The 18,886-nt window shown below is 52.2% G+C and overlaps 8 protein-coding genes across 8 annotated transcripts; 5 read left to right on the top strand and 3 right to left on the bottom strand.

The window, feature by feature from the left end:
* Positions 1-153: 153 nt before the first annotated feature.
* N7496_004835 (demethoxyubiquinone hydroxylase family protein) lies at positions 154-1,005 on the bottom strand (the record flags this gene model as incomplete). Its single annotated transcript, XM_056697764.1, has 1 exon — positions 154-1,005. One exon carries the CDS (start codon positions 1,003-1,005, stop codon positions 154-156), a length of 852 nt encoding a protein of 283 aa, XP_056556289.1.
* Positions 1,006-1,324: 319 nt separating this feature from the next.
* N7496_004834 (RNA polymerase-associated protein) lies at positions 1,325-3,268 on the top strand (the record flags this gene model as incomplete). The annotated part of the gene is made up of 3 exons (XM_056697763.1): positions 1,325-1,539; positions 1,608-2,484; positions 2,534-3,268. The coding sequence occupies 3 exons, from the start codon at positions 1,325-1,327 to the stop codon at positions 3,266-3,268; spliced, it is 1,827 nt and encodes a 608-aa protein (XP_056556288.1).
* Positions 3,269-5,516: 2,248 nt separating this feature from the next.
* N7496_004833 (uncharacterized protein) lies at positions 5,517-9,489 on the top strand (the record flags this gene model as incomplete). Its single annotated transcript, XM_056697762.1, has 2 exons — positions 5,517-8,344; positions 8,403-9,489. The coding sequence occupies 2 exons, from the start codon at positions 5,517-5,519 to the stop codon at positions 9,487-9,489; spliced, it is 3,915 nt and encodes a 1,304-aa protein (XP_056556287.1).
* A 339-nt stretch (positions 9,490-9,828) lies between these two features.
* On the bottom strand, positions 9,829-10,854 carry N7496_004832 (uncharacterized protein; the record flags this gene model as incomplete). Its single annotated transcript, XM_056697761.1, has 1 exon — positions 9,829-10,854. The coding sequence occupies one exon, from the start codon at positions 10,852-10,854 to the stop codon at positions 9,829-9,831; it is 1,026 nt and encodes a 341-aa protein (XP_056556286.1).
* Positions 10,855-11,670: 816 nt separating this feature from the next.
* Positions 11,671-13,332, top strand: N7496_004831 (uncharacterized protein; the record flags this gene model as incomplete). Its single annotated transcript, XM_056697760.1, has 1 exon — positions 11,671-13,332. One exon carries the CDS (start codon positions 11,671-11,673, stop codon positions 13,330-13,332), a length of 1,662 nt encoding a protein of 553 aa, XP_056556285.1.
* A 1,683-nt stretch (positions 13,333-15,015) lies between these two features.
* N7496_004830 (uncharacterized protein) lies at positions 15,016-15,969 on the top strand (the record flags this gene model as incomplete). The annotated part of the gene is made up of 1 exon (XM_056697759.1): positions 15,016-15,969. One exon carries the CDS (start codon positions 15,016-15,018, stop codon positions 15,967-15,969), a length of 954 nt encoding a protein of 317 aa, XP_056556284.1.
* A 649-nt stretch (positions 15,970-16,618) lies between these two features.
* On the top strand, positions 16,619-17,191 carry N7496_004829 (NTF2-like protein; the record flags this gene model as incomplete). Its single annotated transcript, XM_056697758.1, has 2 exons — positions 16,619-16,717; positions 16,781-17,191. The coding sequence occupies 2 exons, from the start codon at positions 16,619-16,621 to the stop codon at positions 17,189-17,191; spliced, it is 510 nt and encodes a 169-aa protein (XP_056556283.1).
* A 145-nt stretch (positions 17,192-17,336) lies between these two features.
* Positions 17,337-18,854, bottom strand: N7496_004828 (uncharacterized protein; the record flags this gene model as incomplete). Its single annotated transcript, XM_056697757.1, has 4 exons — positions 17,337-17,558; positions 17,627-18,319; positions 18,373-18,576; positions 18,702-18,854. The coding sequence occupies 4 exons, from the start codon at positions 18,852-18,854 to the stop codon at positions 17,337-17,339; spliced, it is 1,272 nt and encodes a 423-aa protein (XP_056556282.1).
* Positions 18,855-18,886: the final 32 nt, after the last annotated feature.

The following is an 18,886-nucleotide window of genomic DNA, read 5'->3' as shown; positions in this document are numbered from 1 at the left end:
TTGGGACAAAACGCAAACTAGATGAGGGAGCTTTCTATGGAATAGAAGCAAATGCATATTGAAAATAGTTTACATGATATGGTACATATCTATTATATAGATTTGGAGACCCGAAGACGCTCTGGGACTTCGCAGACTGGCACTCTTCCTTCCCTAGATCTTTTCGCTGATCTTAATCGCCGTTCGGCATCCCAGACGAATAGCATCCACCAAGGGATCATATGGTTTGGCCTCCTTGGAGTCGTTGGCCACGGCATGATCCAAATGCTCCAACTCCTCGTCGCGAATCCTCCGGAAGATTGTCACCATCTCCTTGAGCTCTTCATCAAGCTCTTCCCCTCGCCGCTCAGCTTCTGCCTCCCATGATAGGATCTCCCTCACTTGGTCGTTGTAGTGTGTTCCAATCTCGGTTTCCACAGCCTCGGTGCATGCCATTGCCGCCTCGCGACCTAGGGCCGCAGTCGACCATCCCAAGAACGTGGCCGCAACCTCCCATATCGGATACATCGCAGTTGGGCGGATCTCATGCTTGGCCACGAGATTGTTGAAGACCTTCAGGTGGCCTGCTTCTTGGTCGTACATGTGCTTCATCAAGGGTCGAAGGTGTGGGTGGGATCGGACGACTTGCGGGGTTTGCGCTTTGTAGATCAGGGTCGCGGCGAGTTCACCAGCTTGATTGACACGCAGTGCGCTGTCTAGGTACTCGCGCTGCCTCTTGCTTAGAACATATCGCGGCTTGGAGGTCCCGGTAGACCCGGTTGTGGAAGCTGGTCGGCGCTGGCATTGGACGGTGGTCGGAGCGAGGAAATCGAGGTAAATCGGAGATGATAATTTGGCTGGGCGTCGAAACTGTGCAAGAGCACTTCTTCGTAGTGTAGGTAGAGCCTCCATGGCCTGCAGTTGCACCGTATTGCCCGTAGCTATCGGAAACCCGAGTCTCACGCCACTGGGCAAAATGATCTTGGCGCCAGCCGCGCGCTTGCGGTCTTGGCGCCCGAACGTCATGAACCGACGGCTAAGGCCAACTTGCGACGAAGTTCTTCGCTTTTCAGCCCATCCCTTCGCCTCCTTCGCTTGTCGCCGTTTGTACAGTTTGCCTTCTCGTGTCGCGGGTCCTGCCTCAACTGATAGAAAGGCGTCACCTGGTTGCCTTGACTCTACGACTCTGGGGTTCTGAGGATTCGCGACTCCTTGTCAGGAGGAATTTCGCCTGCATCCTTCCGAGGCATCGAGATTGGTTCGATTGAGAAGAACCATTTCTAGGCTGCCTATTATATACTACTGGGTCGGTGAAACTGGTACAAAGGCACACCAGGAAGTCACAATGACGGACGATTTGGATGCGGAGCTTCTGGCTCTGGCCGGTGATTCTGAGGAAGAACACTCACCTCCTCCTCAAAAAGATGATTCCCCAGAGCCTTCTCCTTCCCCACGCTCATCCGACCGCGATCAATCACCTGAAACAATGGGGCGCAAAGGAACCGCAAAGTCCTCCCGCCGCGGGAAGAAACCTCCAAGAGACGAAGAGGACGGTGAAGTGTACGTTGCCTATCATTTTCACCAGGCACCGATGAGAGAGCTCTCACTAACGTTGCATCACTCTCCAGGTCCGAAGCGGAGTCCCACGACTCCCTCCAATCTGCACCCATGTCCGAGTCCGACTCTGAAGCTGGCGAGGCCAGCGACGATGAGGATCGACCCATCTTTCCGTACGATAAGCTTTACTACTCTGCAAAGGAGAAGCAAGAAATTATGGCCATGCCCGAAATCCAACGTGAGGAATTGCTATCAGAACGTGCTCAGCAAGTCGACCGCCACAACCAAGATCTGGCTCTGCGCCGTCTTCTAGCCTCTCGCGAGCGCGAAGAAGCGCGTGCCGCCGCCAAACAGGCGAAGCGCAAGGCGGGCTCCGCCGGCCTCGATGATACCCAGCGCAAGAGTTCCCGACAGAAGACCACCCTGGGCGGCCGCAAAGTTGGAGAAACCTCTGATGCCATCGAGGCTTACAAGCGCCAGCGTGAGCAGAAGGGGAAGCGCGATGAACTCCGCCGCCGAGACCCTACGCAGTCGCGCCGTCGCTCCCGTTCTCGCGGCTCTGATGTCTCTGACGAAGATGGCGAGCTTGAGAGTGACCTCGAGGATCGCCGCTCACCTTCAATTCCTAAGGATGATCCCCCTGCCGAGCTCCGTGACATTCAGCGTGCTCGCGTCGGCCGCAGCAACTTCGCTCAGGTCTGCTTCTACCCCGGATTCGAGGATGCCATTACTGGCTGCTATGCTCGTGTCAACATCGGCCCTAACCACGAGACTGGCCTGAACGAGTACCGCCTTTGCTTGATCCAGGGCTTCAACACGGGAAAGTCTTACGCGATGGAGGCTAAGAATGGCCGTCCGTTCATTACCGACCAGTATGCCAAGCTGGCCCATGGCAAGGCTGTGCGAGACTTCCCATTCATTGCTTGCTCCGACTCTTCGTTCACCGAGGTATGTCATTTTGATACCGGACAATAGGTTCTGAGACTAACTGTTATAGGCCGAATACAACCGTTACCGCAAGACTTTGGCAGTCGAGGATTGCAAGATGGCTACGCAGAGCAAGCTGGCCTCCAAGGTCGCAGACATCAACCGTCTCATTAACCACGTGTTCACCCCCGAGGAGATGAGCCGCAAGTTGCGCAGACAAGGTGTTCTGGACGAAGATACGAATATCCTCCGACGTGCTGATCTCGAGCGCGACATCAAGCTTGCTCGCGCCAGCAGTGACGAGGAGAAAGCTGAGAAGCTCCAAAAGGAGCTGGATGAAATTGTGAACCCCAAGCTTTCCTGGGGCACATCCCTGATCAAGCCACAGTCAGGCTCTGAGAAGAAGCTCTCCGAAGCCGAACGTGTCCACCAGATCAACCTCCGGAACCAAAAGCTGAACTACGAGAACGTGCGCCGTGCTCAGCTCGAGGAGCGAAAGGCTGCTCGCAAGAGTGCCGCTGCCGTGGCTCGCGGAGAGGCCGCCCCGGATCCCTTCATGCGCGTTCGCACTGTTGCTAAAACACACCACGACCTTTCCGACAAGCCCAAGGATGCCGCGACTGACGGCACACCCACTGATACCCCCAAGGAGTCGCCCAAGGTTAACAGTGATAGCCCCGCGCGTGCGGTCGCTGCCACTGGTGTCACACCCAAGAAGCCCAAGAGCGGTTTCATGATCAGCTACCGTAACACGGATGATGAGAATATTGCCGCCTTGGATATGGACATCGATATCGAGATCTAGATGGCAGGCTCTCCTTGCTGCATTTTGTCTCATAGGGCGATTTGCTTTTCGATTGGAACCCCCGGTCTCAAGGTCCCACCAATCATGTACACATAAGAGGATCTAGCTAGCAGCGGCTACAGATGACGTGCTGCGCTCCTTTCTTCTTTTTTTCTTTTCTTTTCTTGTCTTTCATCGCGGGATGGCGCAGGATTTTGCGGCGGTTTCCCAGAAAATCTTTACGGGACAAACAATCTGTATCATGAGCACAATGGAAATGGAGCGTAAGTAGCGCAGACTTGCAGTACAATAAATCGATTTACAAAGACACTCTACCTTGAAGCTGTAGCTGTATTCCATAGCCTTGAATGTAGACAACATGGCGTCCCACGCTTGAATGATCAGCTACGTCTTCTTTTGAGTCTGTTTTTGACGTGTTAATGCCCTCAACAATCTTGATGCGCGCCGAGACTACAGATCGTTGCTAGAAGGCTCGTTGAGGAGCCAAAGAAAAGCATTCCTGCAAAGCTACGCAGGAATATCAAACTGAATTAGGCAATGAGTGTTTGCTTCCAAGAGGTAGGCATAACTGACCTCACAAAGCAAGGGATTGCCAAATCCCATTAACCGGCCCAAGATTAATGGTCGTACTTGGTTCTTTGTTCCTAGCTGGGTATGTCTACCTAGATGACTTTCTTCATTCTCAAACTCTACAATTTTCTTACTTCGCTCTCCTTCAATGCAGTCAGGATGACCTGTAGTCGCTGTTACTCCTGCGTCCTCAAGAAGCTGTATACACATTCTTCACAGTATTTGGGCTCAATACACAAAAGTCAAGTTCAAATGGATTTCTGGTCGGCCCAAAGGCATGCTTGGTACAGGGATGAACTGCCCGACTACTGCCTATATTCTGCAGTCCTGGTTTCATGCCGCCCGATATAACACGTCGATCGATCTAAGGAGATGATGTCTACTGGTATCTTCATTGATAGACTTGGTATTTTTTACTTGTCCGGAGAAATGACTAGGATCACACATATAGGTACTGATACGCTTGATTTCGCGTTTCACTCCACTACATCAAATCTAACAGGAGGGACGCTCCCGCGAGCTTCAAAAGCACAACCGTCAACCAACACGTCGACCAACACGTCGACCCGCTTTCTCTGATGACGAGAGTCTCATTTTCATTTTTTCTCTGGCGGATGAGAGCCGTCAGTCAGCGGTTCTGCGGCATACACGCCACCTTCCTTGATATGCTAAACCAATAGTGACAAGCTCATGAGGTAGACGAAGAACCATGCCGATGGATAGGCTTACCTACACCAACGAGATTCCTTGCCCTTCTCGTACTACTGCAAAATCTATCCATAATTGAGGACAAAGAAGATCCGCAAGCGTCATCTCAAAAAAATGTCTTATGCAAACAAGCTCTGCTGAGGCGTGCCAAGTCAAACGCCTAGGTGATCGTGTACCGAATACTTCGAACCGGCCAATTCTTCGGAGCGTCCGCGAGAAAGCAACCTTAATCCCACAAACGATCCCACAGCTTGCTTTGCCTCTTTAGCTGTGTGGACTGTCTGGACAGCTACTCAAATGACATGACTGTGTATTCATGGCTCTCGGCCATAAGGGTGTCTACTCACCCTGTCGATGGGGAGAAAAGGAGAAGAATCATCGCTATCCTCCAGAAGATGTCCAGACTGAGAATATGACGACCTGAGATTTCCAACGCAGGAAATGGACCGCCACTTCGAGGGAGTTCCATGAGCAGCCTGGAAGAGGTTGTTGAATCAGAAGAACCATCATGGACGAGCGATTCAAACCCGTTTAACTCCTATCAAAGTAACAAGGTCTCTGGCCAGGGCCTGTCGCAACTACTCAAGTCACCCATACTTGTGAGTATGTGAGCTATTATCTAAGCAAGCAAAAGGAGAGAAGAAAAATCGGTCGCCTGGTTTAGTAGATAATCAATATTATCGAATATCCGAGTGTTTTGTTGCAAACCGTAGAATCGATGAGTTGATACTTAAGGTGCTCATTAAGTGAAACCGGCGATAAGATAAGCATCACGTGGGTACGACCGGGCAACGCGAGGCACGCGCATCGCGTCTTGACGATGCACCCTTGAGAGGGGATCCGCACACTCAGCCCTTCCAACCTCGTCTCTACTACTCAGTATTCTCAATTGACTTCCTCATGCCATGACCTACACCCCTGTTTGAAACCCCAACTCTCATCTTGCATGATTAATATTCACCAATTCACAATGTCTACAACTTCTACACCGCGTTCGGCACGGTCAACGCGTTCCATGTCGCCCGCCAATAATTCTCCAAGCATCCTGACCCCGGGTCAGAAAATCAAAGCCATGATGGCCCAATTCGACAGCGATTCCGATTCCGACTCACAACCCACAAATTCCAAGGCATCTATACCGAAGCTGGACTTCGGAAGCAAGAGCACATCAACCGGTATGCGCGCACTGGAACAGTCCAACAACTCCGAAGACGACTCAGAGGATGTAGATGAGATTGTGAAGCCAAAGGGCCGCATGGCTGCTCGCATGCAGGGCGATATCAGTGCTTCAGCAAACTCTGAACCCCAAGAACAATCCGCTTTTTCCCGATTATCCAAGGCTCTGCGAACCGAGAGAGAACAGACACAAAAGCCAACACGCCGAAGCCCCTCACCTGTCGACGAATCCAGTGAGGATGATCTGCCCACAGCTGCTCCTCGGAGGAGGGCCAATGCGCAGTCCACCCAATCTCCTGCTTCTGCAGGCCACGATTCCGTAAAGTCACCCTCTCGCGCACGCTCTGCCTCGCCCTTGTTTGTCTCTTCGCCAGCCTCTCAACAAAATAATGCCATTGCTTCGGATAACGTCGCAGATGACGGACCAGTTGATAACCCAAAGTCTAACGCGAGATTCCTCGCTCTCGTCGCACAAAAGCGCAAAGAGCGCGAGGAGCGTGAACGCATTGAGGATGAACAAAAGGCAGCTAGGCGCGCTCAATTGGAGCACTTTAGCTCGGAAATCATGTCTGGCGAGGAAAGCGAGGGTGAAGAGGCTACATCTGGTCAGAAATTGAGCCAGAAAACTCGACAACCTCGAAAGGCAAGCAAGAAGGCTCTCGAGGAGATGAGACAGGAGACACAACGCCTAAGTCGAAACATGCAACTGGCTCATCAGGCTCAAACCAAGAAGAAGATTACCAAGGAGAGCTTGTTCGCCAAGTTCAACTTCATGCAGCCGGCGCCTTCTTCCGCTGAGCCCGCAGCTGCAAATTCGTCTTCAACTGCCGGTTCCCAAAATTCTTCCGATGGCGAGAGTCCCAAGAAAGATAAAGAGACGCCACACACTTCGCCTGTACTGGGTCCATCCGACGCAGACAAGCCCGTGGCTATTGATGCTGAAGTTCCCGTTACGCTCGACGAGAGCGGTGCAAACAACACTAGCGCAGCGATACCCGAAAAAGCCAATGTTCCCGCTTTCCACACACTCGATGGGCTCAAGGGGTCTACTATTTTGAGTGCAAAGAAAGTACCTCGCAAGCCAACCCAGCCTCCAGTTCGTGTTCTCCTCTCTCGACAAGAAGTTGCTCGGCACCAGAAAGAAGATTACGATAGTGATGATTTGGAAGTTGTCACATCCCCCTCCAAGGCTCGCCGCATTGCTGCTTTCGAGAACTTGCCCACCAAAAAGTTACAAGAATCCTCTTCGATGACTACGCTGAAGGCATTGGCCCATTTGACATCACCAAGCCGCAAGCACAAGGGTATGAACTCGGCCGAACTGTCTGCAAGTTTGTTGTATAGAGCTCGTCAGCAAGCTGCCAAGGAACGACGCGAGCGTATCGAAGAGCTCCGGGCAAAGGGCATAGTCATCGAGACCGCCGAAGAGCGTGCCGCCATGGAAGACGACATCGAAAACATGATGGACAAGGCGCGTGAGGAGGCCGATGAGATTGCACGACAGGAACGAGCTGCCAAGAAGAAGGCGCAAGGTCTGATCGGAGACGACGATGAGGACGACGAAGACGACGACTACGCGCTTTCAGGCTCAGATGAAGATGGATCTAACGGAGACGATGACGAAGATGAAGAGGCCGATGATGTCAATGAGAACCCCGGATTCCTCGATAACGAAGCAGACGAGGATAATGAGTCTGCTGACGACCAAGCCGAGGATGAAATGTCAGATGTAGACATGCTGGTCGAAGCTGCCAGTGCCCGGCGGAAGCGACGAGCTCGTGTGGTCAACGATGACGACGAGGAGGAACCTCAAGTGCCATCCACACCAATCAGACCACCATCTCACGACCCACAGTCGGTGGAGCGACCAGTGTTCCCCGGCATGGAGACCCCTGGCGGCATGTCTTTGGGGCTTACTCAAGCATTCGCTGGCACGTTGGCCGATGATGAAGATGCCAATAGCCAGCCCGGCTATTCCACAATGCCTTTCTCCCTTCCCGATCCCGGTCTCCCCGTTCCAAGACTTCGCGCTGAGGACTCGGAGATTCTCGTTCGTGATAGTCAGGAGCACTCTCATGAGCCCGACTTCATGACCGGCTACAATCAAAATGTGACCAGAGTATCGGAATCGCCTGCTGCACACAAATTCTCCCAGTTCTCACAGCTTCCCGATCCCAGTCAAGATCAGGGCTTCGTTTATTCTCCATTTGACCCGGCTAAGCGATTCCGAGAAACACCACCAGTTTCAACCGTTGATACCGTCCTCCTCGGCCAGACTCAGTCGCCAATTGCGGAACGCAAGGGCCGACAACTTCGCCGCGGCCGCGCAGCAAACTTGTCCATGGTGGAAGAGGATGAACACGAGGGCGACTTCGAAATCAACGCTAATGCCTTTAACATTATGAAGAAGGCATCTAAGAAGGAATCTGTTCCATACGACAAGAAGAACAGCAAAGCCAAGAATATTGTCGATGAAGCTGCAGAGGAATCCGAGGATGAGTATGCTGGTCTTGGAGGTGCCAGTGATGACAGTGAAGGCGAAGAAGATGCCTACGATCAGCAGATGATCAATGACCAGAGCGGCGAAGTGGTCGATGAGAAGCAACTTGCAGCGATGAATGCGTAAGTCGACTTCCATGCTACTCCAAGTTGGATATTTTGCTAACTATGTTGAATTTAGAATGCACCAACGAGACCGTGACGAGAAAGACGTTGCGAAGCTGTACAAGGATATTACGACTGGAGCCTTGCGTCGTCGCCGTGGGGGTGACGATGACTTTGATCTTGACGACTCGGATGATGAGCGCCTAGCCCGTCAACGCGAAAAGCAACGCGAGTTTGCGAAGATGCGTCGTGCCCTCCTTGCGGATGACAAGATTGGTCAACTCGCCGACGACCCCAAGAAGGCTGCCTTCTTCAAGGCCATCGAAGACCGAGAGGTTGAGGATGACTTTGAGTTGGACTTCCTTGAGGATAACGCAGGTGACTCTCAGAACGAGGCCTCTCAGAATGTTGCACAGGAGCAAGACGACTCAGCACAGGATAGCAAGAAGCGCAAGCGACCGCTCGAGTCATCCACTGAAGATGCCACCAACCGTCCTCCACCTCATCTGCGTCGTACAGCTGCCAGTGCCATGTCCAAGAAGCCAGCCACCCTTGCCGAAATTCGAGAGACGCTCTCGTTCTTAACCGAGACCCCCGAATATGATTCCTTCCACGAAGACGCGTCTGTCGACGAAGACGAAGCCATCGAAGACGCTGATGACTCGAGCACCGGCAACGAAGAAGCATACTCTGAAGACGCAGGATCTCAATCTAAAGATGGCTTCGCTGTGCCGAGTCACCCCCGACGCACCCGCGGCGTTGTCGTTGATCGCCTTGCCCTCCTCCGCCAAGCCTCATCTAACTCTGCCTCCGGTACGACGTCTGGAGCATCTGCCAACACCAAGTTCGCCTTCCATAACGGTGGTAACTCCGACAGCCCCATCGGTTTCCGCCCACCTCAGCTTCTGCGCCGTGTGACCACGGGCTCCTCTTCATCAAGCTCCAGCACAACCTCATCCAATGCCAATCGGGCTGCCCAGCCTGCCCCGTCTGGTCCGAAGAAGGGTGGTGCTATCAACTCCTACACCGCTGCGCGCGAGAAGGAGCGTGAGAAGCAGCTCCGCATGAAGCAACGCGGTGGTGGTGCTAACATTGCTAAGCTGCTGGGAAAGCATGCTGGTAATGGATTGGGTGCCCTAGCTGGTAAGGGCCAGTGGGATTAAGCGACTGGCCCGCCCTTGGCCTAGGTCAATGAAATTCTTTGGGCGTTCTGTATTGTGTGATTTTGGCTAGCGTTTTAATGTCTCGGCGTTGTGATCAATTGGTAAGATTCGGGTCTATACTTTTTGTTAACTATTTTGAGATTTATTCAAAATGAATTACGGTCATCCATGGAGCTTTTCAATTGTAGTCATGAGTGATACAGCCTTTGAACGGATTATACAACTACACTACCACCAGATCATTGCTTTGAGTGGAGTAGAATTGCTTGCATATCTCGTCCTCTGCATCTACTTGCAGCATGGAGCTATTAAGGTATTGGATGATTATCTCATTAAATCTTACGAACCAATCTTCAACTCGGTGAACAACTCCATCAACGAGCGAATAGTTCTCGAAGGGCGTTCTTCACTACCATTACGTTCAAGGAAGTAGCTCTGCCAACCCGCACGAGTAGCACCGACGTAATCCTTCTGGTAGTCATCCCCAATGTGTATACACGTCCAGTCATCAGTGTCCTCCAGGCCAGCTGGAGTCGAGCCCTGTTGTGCATCATGTCGGACTAGCAACCGAGCCTGCCGCTTCGCGACATCGAAGATCAACTTGTTCGGTTTCTCCTCGCCAGCCTCGTAGCTAGTAATTACCAGGTCAAAGTCAGCATCTGGCCGACCCTCCTGGTTCGTGGTATTCGGGTTGATCGAGTCTTGCTCCTCGAAACCCGGCAATTCCATACTCGACCGGTCTTGATCTGCTCGTGTATTCCCAACGCGTAGACCTAGCGCTTTTAGCACTGCAGGAACACGATCGTCAGAGTTGGATATCACACCCAGCACGATCCGATCAAAGGGAGTGGTATTCGAAGACGCTCGGTGGTCACGCATACGGGCGAAAAACGGAGCTACGTCGTCATATAACGTGTAACCTCCATCCCCCGCGAACCGATCCAGCAGAGTCTCAACCATACCGCTGGGGAGGTCAACATCCCCATAATCCTGAGAGACCGTCTGTGAATGATCCCCATTCTTCTCCGAGGCTAGCACCTGTCCAAAACTGCCACGGATAACCTCCTCCCACCATTGTTTTGGCCCTCCATACCGACCCTTGAGTACGTCTGCGCGACCGTAATTCGGGTGCTGGTTGGATTTTAGGCGGTACACGTCCTTGAATGCGGCCTTGAGCTTGTCTGGTGTTACGGCTGTTCGGGAGAGTCCGAACTCGTGGCCGATTGTCGCATATTGATCGGGGACTGGCGGGTGTGGGTAGAAGAGGGTCTCGAAGGCGTCGAATGTGAGGAGGAGAGTTCTGCGACGGCGGATTGAGCTCTGTGTGATGGAGCGGGCACCTATGTGGAGTGGATTGGAGGGCATTGTATGAGGGGAGGGGAGGTTGTTTGATTATAGTGGACCTCGCGGTCGCGATCTTATCTCGCTGGCTGTTTCCCCGAAGGGCTTGGCTTGTTCATTGCAATTTACAGGGGAACTACGCCTAAGCGACTCCCGTGTAAAAGGATGTAGAGATTATAGAATCATTCAATTTTAAAGATTGGTTGAGCTAGGTCTCCATAAAAGACTTGGATATTATTCCCGACTGGAGTGCTGAACCCAACTGAGCAGAAATTGCCCGCAAGATAGATCGACGTCATCTTCTAGTATGCGCAGATACTATGAAGCACTATACTGGCTAGATACATACCCCATCGGAGAATGTATACGCACCTTGAATCTATGTAGGCATCAAAACGGACTTTTGAAGTTCGAATAAGATTTAGTCAAATCCCCCACGGGAGAAAGAAAGGCCAGGCCAGTCACCGAAATCCATCACTAACTTGGAATTTACCCGGACTTCCCCCTCCTATCATCACCAACAAAGGGGTTTATAGTTTAGTCGCAGGCGATGGCCACGTCAATTTTGCCCGAAGCTGGCAAGCCCCAAGCCACCGGATACCGAATCCACAATTCGCCTTCGGGCAAAATTACTCGAAAGCGGATGGTGGCTAGCGTCTGGCGTGATGACGCGTCTCCAGCATCCGAGTCCAAATCTCAAATGCCCATCAGATAACCACAGGCGCTAACGATCATGATCAAGGCAGGAGCTTTTCTTCAGTCAAAAGATATCTTTTGCACTGTTCGCTTCGCCATTTGATTTGGGATCATACCCTGGAAGTCGAACGTCTCTGAACCAACATGCGCTCGTCGCAGTCTCTACTGGCGATATGCTCGCTGTTGAGCTTATCCGGTGGATCTGCAGCATCTTCAGACTCTGATGCGGTGATCCAAAACGCCAACCACATTTTCAATGTCATTCACGATTCCATGCGTCAATGGGGATCGTCGCTTCATCACAATGGCGTTTCTTTCTTCTTGGCCAATGTTCCAGCGGGTACACAGTTATACCACGGTACTTCGAAGTCGACTCCAGTCAATGGCACTGAATGGCTTGCCTTTGAACCCGAGCATGCGATGGTATTCGCCAGGCCTCATATGGCCCCGCCGAATCGACGCCCAGAGGATGGTCGTGATGAAGATATAGATCGTGGACACCATGAAGAGCTTCGTCGTCGCCAGCATCATGGTCCCGGTGATAGGCCACCAGGACCACCACCGCATTTCCCACCTGGGCCGCCGCCACCATTTGAGGATTTCGAGGTCTTCGAGGAGAAGGAGGCTGGGTATCTTCACACCTATGCCGCCGCAAAGGATCTTCGTCTGGTATACATTGATGGTATGTCTGCAGCCAAGACGAAGAAGGGTACCCTCGACTCGCAAGATGTGCTCATGTTCAACAATACCCTGGATGACACACCGAAGGAAGGCGAACGTGGGCCCATGGGAGAGTTTGAACGCGCGACAAAGGCATGCGAAATGTCAGAGAACGAGTGGGGTGGCCGTATCGATGGTGTAATTCGCATGGAGGCTGGCTTTGAGGTTATCCTGTGTGCATTCGAGCGTGACTTGACTCCCGTACGGATTATTCAGGTCAAGCCGGACTCGAGGGAAGGTGGTCCCAAGGGTCGGATGCATGATAGAACTGGCGGTCCGAGGAAGGATGATGATGGGAAGAGACGGGGTCCTCCCGGAGGACCAGGAGGACCAGGAGGAGGTCCACCCGGTATGAACTCCGCTCGCTGGATGCGTGCAGTGACTGCGCGGTATGGTGGAATCGGAGGAGACAGGGTTTCCCTCAACTATGACCATTTCGTGACTGCCTTCGCGTACGACCTGGACCTTTTCCAGGACAACTCGTCCCTACCACGTCTAGGACAAGTCCCCGACGCTGAACTAGACGTCGTACGCCGGGATTTGAATGCACTTATTTTGGCTCACGGCGCGGGCGAGACTTCCCGCAACTGGCAGGCCATCACGGACATGATCGTGAAGCGATACAGCGACGAACTGTCCTACCTGGCATCTGGCGAGTTCACCGATATCCAGTCCCTGCACCAGCACATCGAAACCACCTTGTCCCCCTTCATCGACTACAGCGAGCGAGACAACTCGTCTGAGGCCGAGCGATGCGCCACGCAGTTCCTGCCCCTGGCAACACAGGACTCGCAGGTGTTAGCAGCACGAGCTGTGCACAGGGTTGCACACCATGTCTGCTCGACTCTGCTAGAGGCCTGGGCGGAGGAAGACCTTGAGTTTGCGGTGCAGAAGGTTCAAGCTTTAGTTGACTATTTGGACTGGACGAGCTGGAAAGAGTGCCGTGGCTGCGCCGACCATGAGATCTGCGTGGTGCCGATCTGGCCCATGGGATCGGTGGCCGACTATGAGAAGCCAACGTGCAGAGAGGCCTCGCGTCCGTACGATGATAACGGGGAGAGCTACTGGGGTGGAATCCATCCTTGAATTTTGTGTTTTGGGGGTTTAGTTAACTAACTTTGTCGCCTGATACCGAAGTAGGTAAATCAAGAGCGTTTGGGTAATTTCCGAATCCCTTTGTGAATGGCACTATTGAGAATTGAATCTGGCTTTTGATACCTTTTTGTCGATAGTGGAAAACGTTTAATTAAGCATTCTAACTGTTTCTAGATATCCTCCGACGCGAAGTATGCTGCTAGCACCAGGTAGGTAGGGCTGTTCGTATTCTGTACTTCGTACTTGGCTGTCTACTCAAGAAAGTCTCCTATGGAATTACCTTCTCTTTGGGGTTCCCCGCGCCGACAAGGTTATCCCGTCGAACTTTATTTCGAGGGACTTGACAGGCTCCTCAGTTTCCCCGAATAAGGACCCTGATGATGATGACTCGCGACTAGGATCGTCAGGGGTGTTATTTGCCCCCTTTCAGTGGAGAGAGAACCACTTCTATCGTTTTAACTATCTCAATTTTGTTACCCTGAGGGATTAAGCTATGACGCGCTGAATTACGACGATCATGATAACAAAGCAATCTAAGCCAGCAATCTAAGCCAGCAATCTAAGCTTGGTGTCCCTGCGTCCTTTGCTTCTTCGTCCCGTTCCTTCGTACAACCGGGATTGGCTCGCACTCTTAATCAAAGCAGCTGCAGGTCCACCCGACCGACTATTTGACTTGACATTAGCTACAGTCCTAACGAGAATAGTCCAAGTGCAAAATCCAACGTTGTGTGGGGTCCAACGCTCTTCCTGGAAGTAACCAAAAACGTGTTTGGAGCGGGACACCAATGCAGATCCTCGGCGCCCTCTGCACTTTCTCCTTTCCCCATCTCTCCACCCATTGGCGACCACCAGTGGAGTCAAGCGGTGCTAATGCCAATCGCTAGGGTCTGAACGCGCTTCCTGAAAGGGTTCTCTGGCAGCATAACCGTGTGCTTGGACTCGAGGACCCTGAACACCGCCTCGGCAGTGATGAATTAGCTCGAACCATGTGGCAAATCTTGTTCCTGGCTCACACGAGAGTATCGTCGACCACCACGTTTCTGATATTTACGACAACTTCAGCAAGGCCAAATCAACAATGACACTCTGCGTGCCTTTGAAATGAAGACTTGTGTCTGCAAAAGATCCCCGAAATTACCCCAACGGCCGAGTTGGTCAAGATCTGCGGAGTGGCTAATGAAGATGAACCTCCGGCGAAGCTTATGAGAGAACTAAGAGGCATCCGCGGGCTCCAATTCCCATGCCCGGTCTCTGATACCTTCCTTTGAGAAAGTGGATGTCATCTCCGCAGGATTTGGATGATTCTGACAGGACAATCCACCCTTGGCTCCTTCTCCATTGGACTTCAACTTGCAAATCTCTCGACGGGTCTCCAGCATCCCTGTTACCTCGCCTGGTCAGATGTGGAGTATACTCTGCTCTGCAACGTCAAGCATACGGGAGGTCTGATAGATGCCTTGAACCAAGGGACTACTCGATCCCCCCCCCCCTGAGCAATGATGAGCGGCGTATAAAGGGCAGCCAGTGCCATTTGACTTTCGAGATTCTTTTCTATACTCTCTCAAGAAGCTCTTCGCGTTTTCCTCGTTTCCTACCTCCAGTCATTCCTTTTCCGGTTTCTATACCGTCCATTCATTACAGCTTTCTCAAGCACCAGTCACTCTCTACAACAAGATGAAGTCTTTCGCCATCTCCGCTGCCATCCTGGCATCCACCGTCGCTGCTCTCCCCACCAACATCATCCCTGGTGCTGCTTCTGGTGTCCTCCCCTCTGGCATCCCGACCTGCCTGCCCTCTGGCATCATCCCCTCTGGTATCCCCGTTCCCTCGGGCATCCCGACCTGCCTTTCTTCTGCCTCTGATGCTCCCAGCGTCGGCACCAGCGTTGGCGACTCCCAGGTCTCCACTGACCAGGTCACCGGTCAGGTCACCAGCCAGGTCCACAGTGTCCTGACCGTCACCGACCAGGCTTCCAAGCTCGTTCTGGTCGAGCTTGAGCCTACCGTTGCTGGCCTCCTGTCCGGCCTCAACCTGGGTGGCGTCACCCAGTCCGTTGGCCAGATCATCCAGGTTGCCCCTACCGTTGGCGCCCTGAACCTGAACGGTGCTACCGGCGGTCTCCTGACCGTTGCTACCAGCGAGGGCTCTGTTGCTCTCGTCAAGCTCACCTCCACCGTCGAGGGTCTCCTCTCCGGTCTGGGCCTCCCCGAGGTTGGCTCGCTCGTTGGCTCCCTGGTTGGCACTCTCGAGGGTGTCGCCTCCGGCGTTACTGGCAACATGAAGCGTGACCCCGTCTCCGACGTCATGACCATCACCGACCTCGCTGGCAACCCCCTCCTCGTCCAGGTTGAGCCTACCGTCCTCTCCCTCCTCGGTGGTCTTGACCTGTCCAACGTCCAGGGTGCGGTTGGCACCGTCGTTGCTGAGGTTCCCGCTGTCTCTGGCCTCGCCGCTGCTGCCCAGGGTGTCGCTGCCGACCCCACCCAGCTCTTCGGTGTCCTCGGTCAGGACGGCACCTCTGCCCTCCTCGTCAAGGTTGAGGGCACTGTCACCGGCCTGCTCTCCCTGCTCGGCCTGTCCAGCCTGACCTCCACTGTTGGCAGCGTCGTCCCCGCTGGTCTCCTGTAAATGAGCTGAATCTTCTGGTTACCCTTGAAGGGAGTTCATCGTTCGCTTCTATGGGTTCTCTGTTGATGTGTATTGAGAGTTCTGCTGCTATAGCTTGATTATCGAGTCTATGCAAGCAAAAACGACTGAACATGAGGAGTTCCCCTTTTTTATATTTGTCATCTATTCGCCTTGTACCTACTATACGTGAAAGCGTGAAGTTTTTGAGAGTTTTGACACTGGTCTGGAAAATTGACTTTGTAATGTAGGTGACGGTAAAACTGCCGCGTCGGGAAATGATAGGCTCCCGGATCAACGAGGTGAGTTACTTGAGCAGCTCGGCGGAGTAAACATGAGGCACCTAATAAAAAGTAGGATCGCTGTCCCCAAAAGGTTAGGGCGCGCCCAGCGATCTCGCGCGGGTCTTGGTTGCGGTCTCTTGAGCCTCGTGCAGGGGCCTAGCGCCTTGTGGCTGAACTGTCGCCCACTTTTCACTCTTTGGACTGCCCACTTTTTGGACTGCCCACTTACCCGGCCAAACCGACGAGGATTGGTCCCACGTGGTACGTATGGGATTGGGGTCACCTCAGGTGTGTACTTGTACTCTCTCTATTTCTCATGTTCGATATGCAGAAGAAAACCATGCACATGATCAGTTTTCTCAACCACGATGACCTTTCAGCTTTGTATCCCCGAGAACCTTGAGTTCCGCGACTATATCGCCATCGTCCAGACGGCGCGCGCTTTTGCCGACGGGTATGATATGAAGGTACGATGGTGACGACCCTGGCAGCCTGAAGCATACCACGCTGGAAATTCTAACAAATTGTAGGATGCGTTGCGTCTACGCGCCGTAGTTGGCCCCCACATCGAAGTTGACTACCGACTCGTTTCAGAAACAATCCCGAACAAGACTTATAACCCGAAGGAATTCATCGCCGAATTCCTATCACCCGGGCTACTGGGCAATGAAAAATTGCTTACACAGCACCTACTGGGTCAATGTTACTTCAAGTCTGTCTCGGCAAGCGAGATTGTGGTCCAGTGGCAGCAGATTGCCGGTCACGGGAGATGGATCGAAGGCTCCCACCCCCTGAAAAAGCAAGTGGATAGAACAAGCGATGGAAAGTCATATATGGAACAGAGATATATCAAAATCCATGGATGCTGGAAGATTGTGGGGTTGAAGCCTTCGCTGCTGTATGAGATTGGGGAGTTTGGGGATGTTGTTGCTGAGCAGTGAGACCAGAGGCAAGATTGTAGTACATACAGCCAGTTCATACTCAATCTCGACATTGTAGTAATTAATATTCCCGTAGCCAGGTTAACTTGCATCTATTTGAGCTACTTCTGAAGCAGTGTATACCGGATATAGACGAGAAGCTCCGTCACAGAGCCAGCTTCACGGCCGGGGTAATAGTTGTCCGGCATTGCCCAAATCCAAATTTGGACCCCGTTGTCTTGTTGATGCAAACTCCTTCCATGATAACCTCATCGCCGTCTTCAAACCAGACAATACCGTCTTTCTTCAAAGCCGAGAGGGAAGTGTGAGGGAGCGAGCGCTCTACAAGGCAAGCTAGTCCTATCTTTTCTCCGTGTTCATCTATACGCTGAGATCAGGCATGTTAGCAATATCCATCAAGCATGACTGGGCATCGTAAATGAGAGAGTGACATACAGCACTGGAAATAGTTCCCGTTCCAAAAATATCTCCAGTCGTGAGACCCTCGCCTGCACTTGCAAGATGAGTAAGTTGTTGAAATGGAGTCCAATAGAGCTCATTCAGGTTGGTTTCGGTAAGATTGTACGATTTCCCATTTCCTTTATTTATTAGCCAGGGATCCGCAGCTTTAAACGAATGCAACTCACTTATAAGACAAGCAGAGAGATTGATGTCGAATGTCGCAGCTCCGCCATCTCCTTTCCATAGGAGATGAGGCAATGGAGCAGGATCCTGCGGAACCATAACCGCACTCGTAACTGCGTCCAGGGCATCCGTAGTCACGATCCACGGGGAAATAGAAGTCCCAAACCCTTTACTGTGGAACGGACCAAGAGGTGCCATCTCGAAACTTTGGATATCCCGAGCTGACCAGTCATTGAGGATAACAAAGCCGAAGATGTGATCTGCGACATTCTTAATATCCAATATTTGCCCAGCCTCCAAAGGCTTCGAAATGAACACTCCCAATTCCAGTTCCATATCCAATTTTTTGGTCGGAGTGAAGGCGTAATGCCCAAACTCGTTTTGAATCACACCGTGCGGGCGTGTCAATGTAGTTTCTACATTCAGGCTGGATGTACGGCCATTGTACACGCTTGGAATGATGCGCCAGTTGGGTGACGCTGGTAGACCGAGAATCGCACAACACTGTACCCGATCAGTTAATTCTTGTCGCTCCAGGGATGGATTAGTAGATATACATTCTGAGCATGCTCTAAAGAACAGTAGAAATCTGAAAAGTTGGCCGTTTGCATGGGATAGTGGTTCTTAACACGATTTAGCGGAATGAAGTATCGATCCGCCTTGGTTCTATCTTCTTGAAGCTGAAGCAAATTGGCGCACAGGAGCTGCCGAGTTTGCCGACGGCTTTCAATGGGAAGAGATGCAAAATCGTTTAAATAAGGCTGCGATTCTCCGAGTCAGCGGAGCTGTCATTAAAAAGTAAACCGGAACACCAATGGCTTTCAGGAGCATTCGGCTGTGAAATACTGACCTTGGAAAAAATAGATCCCTTTCAAAATTTGGGAACGTCTTTAAAGAAGCCATCACTTTCTAGAGCGCTGAGATCAATCGCATCGTGATCAAGTGCAGTTGCACATCGGGGGGTGGGATGGTCAGCGGTTGAAATCACTCCAAAAGGAATATTCTCGATAGTAAACGAGCTTGAGGAGGAGTTGGGCATGGTATTGGTCGTAGATGATTTTTCAAGCCGTC

Source organism: Penicillium cataractarum (genome assembly GCF_028827025.1).
Source record: "Penicillium cataractarum strain IBT 29864 chromosome Unknown utg000004l, whole genome shotgun sequence".
Classification (NCBI taxonomy): domain Eukaryota; kingdom Fungi; phylum Ascomycota; class Eurotiomycetes; order Eurotiales; family Aspergillaceae; genus Penicillium; species Penicillium cataractarum.
This window is presented reverse-complemented; position numbering and strand designations above follow the sequence as displayed.